General features: G+C 43.6%; 1 protein-coding gene across 1 annotated transcript; it reads right to left on the minus strand.

Moving 5' to 3' along the window:
* Positions 1 to 1,255: 1,255 nt before the first annotated feature.
* LOC148784564 (uncharacterized) lies at positions 1,256 to 2,658 on the minus strand. The gene is made up of 2 exons (XM_088877329.1): positions 2,176 to 2,658; positions 1,256 to 2,072 (listed from the first exon to the last, which is right to left on the minus strand). The coding sequence occupies exons 1-2, from the start codon at positions 2,551 to 2,553 to the stop codon at positions 1,464 to 1,466; spliced, it is 987 nt and encodes a 328-aa protein (XP_088733455.1). The 5' UTR covers positions 2,554 to 2,658; the 3' UTR covers positions 1,256 to 1,463.
* Between the last annotated feature and the right edge of the window lie 680 nt (positions 2,659 to 3,338).

Below are 3,338 nucleotides of genomic sequence, written 5' to 3' on the forward strand. Positions count from 1 at the left end.
TTTCATTGACAAGATATGCATTTACCACAAAGGTGTAATACATCTGCTGATTGTGACTGAATTTTGTGTTAATTTAAGCCACCTACCCTTATTGAATGCAATAGGTATATTGCATTTCAAAGTATATGGACCTACTAAGAGTCATCAATGCATGTACAGTCTTCGCATTTCATTGGCCACCGCATCAAATCACGATGCATAACTTTGCAGTATAAATGTGAGCTTTGTGCTGAACCCAGTTCATCAAGCTATCAGAAAGTCCCTTTTTTGCTCAAACAACTTCAGCTTTTATGCCCAAACATCTTGTAGTTCCCAACTGTATTTAATGATGTGGCCGGATGGATTCTACTATCAACGCTACATGTTCTATTGTACCAAGTGGACCAAAGATATGGAAAAAACTCTTGTCAGTAGATTGTTGTATCATGCCAAGAAAGGACAAAAATTATGTCTCTTAAGGGTTCGGTATCACACATTCCGTAAAGTTATCGCACATCGTTCCATCTCTTGGAACGAGAACACGAATAGGATGCGCGGGCCGTGGGAGAAATGGTCCAGAATTATCCGGGTACCACTTACTTGTACTCACTTGTCTTCTTCCCCTCTCTACATAAGTATGGGTCATCATTCCGGCAATTGTTTTTTACAGATATTGTTTGTGCACAATTTATCAACTTTCTTTACAATAAATTAATGACATTGTTATCGCAGGAAAGGCCTTTTGCCAAGGCGTACTACTATTGTGGCGAACGCAAGTGGGAACAAATGAAGGAAATTTTCGGAGGTAATTCTATACTTTCGTCCAGTGAAGATACATCCCGACTGTACGACTCCACCGCGGAATCCTCCGACGGCACCGCAAATGGGATGTGATGTCTAAAGGCGAATGAAGGTAGCCTAATATTGGACAGTCTTGCAAGTAAGATTTTGGGTGGTAGGAAATGTATTCGAAGCCGGGTAGAGAACGTCGGTAGTTGTGTAGTGGACCATGCTCACATTTGCAAGTATTTTTATACTTTGTACGATGCTTAAGGTTTGAATTACATATGAAGGCCTTAATGGTGGACTTCGTATAGGCCAACATGGTGTTTGTCCCTACAAGATTTAAGTTAATGTTCTTCAAACCTTATAAATTTACCAAACTCTATATTACGCCAGTATTTTCATGTGTAGTTTCAATGTATAATAAGACATGATATATCCTTGGAAACAGGTTAAAACCAGCCTTCATTACATACGACGTACATTACATACAGAAATATAAACGTCATCGCAACACCATAAGTGCAAAACGGCGATGCTCTAGGGACCTGCGTCTGGTCCAAGATGTTCTGCTAGACCAAAGATACGCTGAAAGACGGGTACACAAGTATTACATACAAAACTCAGCATTTGTTTCCAGATTTTCACATTGACATACGAGTACGCAAAAAAGCCTACAACTTTTCAAATAAGCTTGACACTTAAATCCTTCCTGATAGCATGAGACGAGCCATCTTCACCCTAGACTCTGCCGACATCGCCAGGAAAAGCTCCATTTCCTTTGGGTGATTAACGAGCCTGTTTGCAACAATTATATGTTCATTCTCGTCCAACGAGTCAAGCTCCTTTACATGTGCCAAGATCATCGCGCGATGTTCGGGCTGACCAAATTCGCTTTCGAGGACCCTCGTCAGAGATGCCAAACGCGTGTTTGCTGTCTCGCAAAATGTGGAGACCATTTCAATTAACTTGGGAATGTCGTTCCCGACTTCCCTCCTCTTGCATTTTCCTGATGATGTGCTACCCGGCGGTTTTGCACCAGTCGAGGAATTAGTAACGTATTCGACGTTCGCATCGTATGTGTAGGGCAGGTCCTCGTCGAAGCCGGGTAGACTTGCGTCTGCATTCCATTCGGCAGTAAGATTGTTGCAGTCTTGCGTGTCGGCAATCTCCTCATCTTTGACTTCGTTCGCATCCTTGAATGGATCCGCACTGCGCTCACCGGTAGCACGATCTTTACCAAATATTTCTCGCCATGCATTGAAAAGAGGCCATGTCTTGTACCGCATTCCCTTTGCGTGAGGATCCATCTGACCCATCAAATAACGTCACCTCTTAAAATTGGCATAGAAGTACGGCTACATCTTGTGGATAAAGAAGAAAACGAATGCATGCTATCAAATGTTCTATTACCTTGACGTAATCGTTCCAAGCGTTGTCGTCTTCCACCGTGACCATATTCCGTTGTTCATCCCAACCCAAACCTGAACGCGTGAGCAACGTTGATAGAGTCGAGTACTGCTTCTTCCACACATGCAACTTCGAGGTAATGTGTGGGTCAGCCTTGATGTCAGCGTTGGGAAAGCTCCTTGCAATGTAAGCCTCCAGTTGGCCTAGATAACCATTCCTAAACCCATTTTCGCATTTCCAACCTGTCACCAACAGATTCCTAAGACCAGCCACCAAGCATTCCTCTTCGAGAGTCGTCCACATTCGTCGATGTTGCGGCTTGTCTCTCTTCTGCCCGCGTCGTCGAGGCCTGCTAGTACCTTCGTCGGATCCCAAGTCCATGATAGCAAGATTTACCAAATCGGATCACAAGGGCTGGTAGTACCGTCGTCACATTCGCCGATGCCTGCACCAAAGAAATGAATGAGACATTAAAGGGCTCATACAACTTTCGGGCTATATTAATCAGAGAGCAATTAGTAGGAAAACAATGAGTAAAAACACGTAGCCAGAGAATACATCGCAACACAACGTCCGATTAAAAAGCAATAATACAATTGAAGCGAGGAAGAGTAGCATAAATGTTCCGAACAACAACAAGTAGAAAACCCTCATTAACAGCACCGTCACCCAGAGCTAAGAGGCCAACATAACATTGGGGATAGAGCAGTTGGTATTACAACAGAACTTTAATCCTTAAACGGAACATTTTGTATGAATGATGGAAGATGCAGCCATTATATTGGACAAACTACGTCAAGAGCAACTCGTCCACTCGTTGTACATAGTCGTCGCCATTGCATCCCTCCATGAATTCCATGAAGGGTTGCTCTCAATGTTCCAGACGCAATCGGCGTCTGCATCAGCGCCTTCAGCTCCATCACTGGGCAACTCGTTCACAAGCGGATCATCAGGCATTTCCGTCCTTAAAAAGTTGTGCAACAAGCAACAAGCCAAGATGATCCTGTTTTGCACCTTAATGGGGTAGAATGATGGACTCCTTAGAATTCCCCATCGCATTTTCAGTAGACCAAAAGTACGCTCAATTACATTCCGAGCGGAAGAGTGCTTCAAGTTGAAAAATTCAAATTTATCTTGTGGGCCACCAGCTCCGCTGTCCCATTCGC

Source organism: Sesamum indicum, linkage group LG13, assembly GCF_026168435.1.
Source record: "Sesamum indicum cultivar Baizhima isolate 11 linkage group LG13, ASM2616843v1, whole genome shotgun sequence".
Classification (NCBI taxonomy): domain Eukaryota; kingdom Viridiplantae; phylum Streptophyta; class Magnoliopsida; order Lamiales; family Pedaliaceae; genus Sesamum; species Sesamum indicum.

What these genes read in the sequence shown, in the direction of transcription:
- LOC148784564 (XM_088877329.1), bottom strand. Translation starts at nt 2,553, where the DNA reads ATGGACTTGGGATCCGACGAAGGTACTAGCAGGCCTCGACGACGCGGG. An exon ending in CTTGGAACGATTACGTCAAG is followed by an intron (nt 2,073 to 2,175) that starts GTAATAGAACAT and finishes TTGATGGGTCAG; the next exon opens with ATGGATCCTCACGCAAAGGG.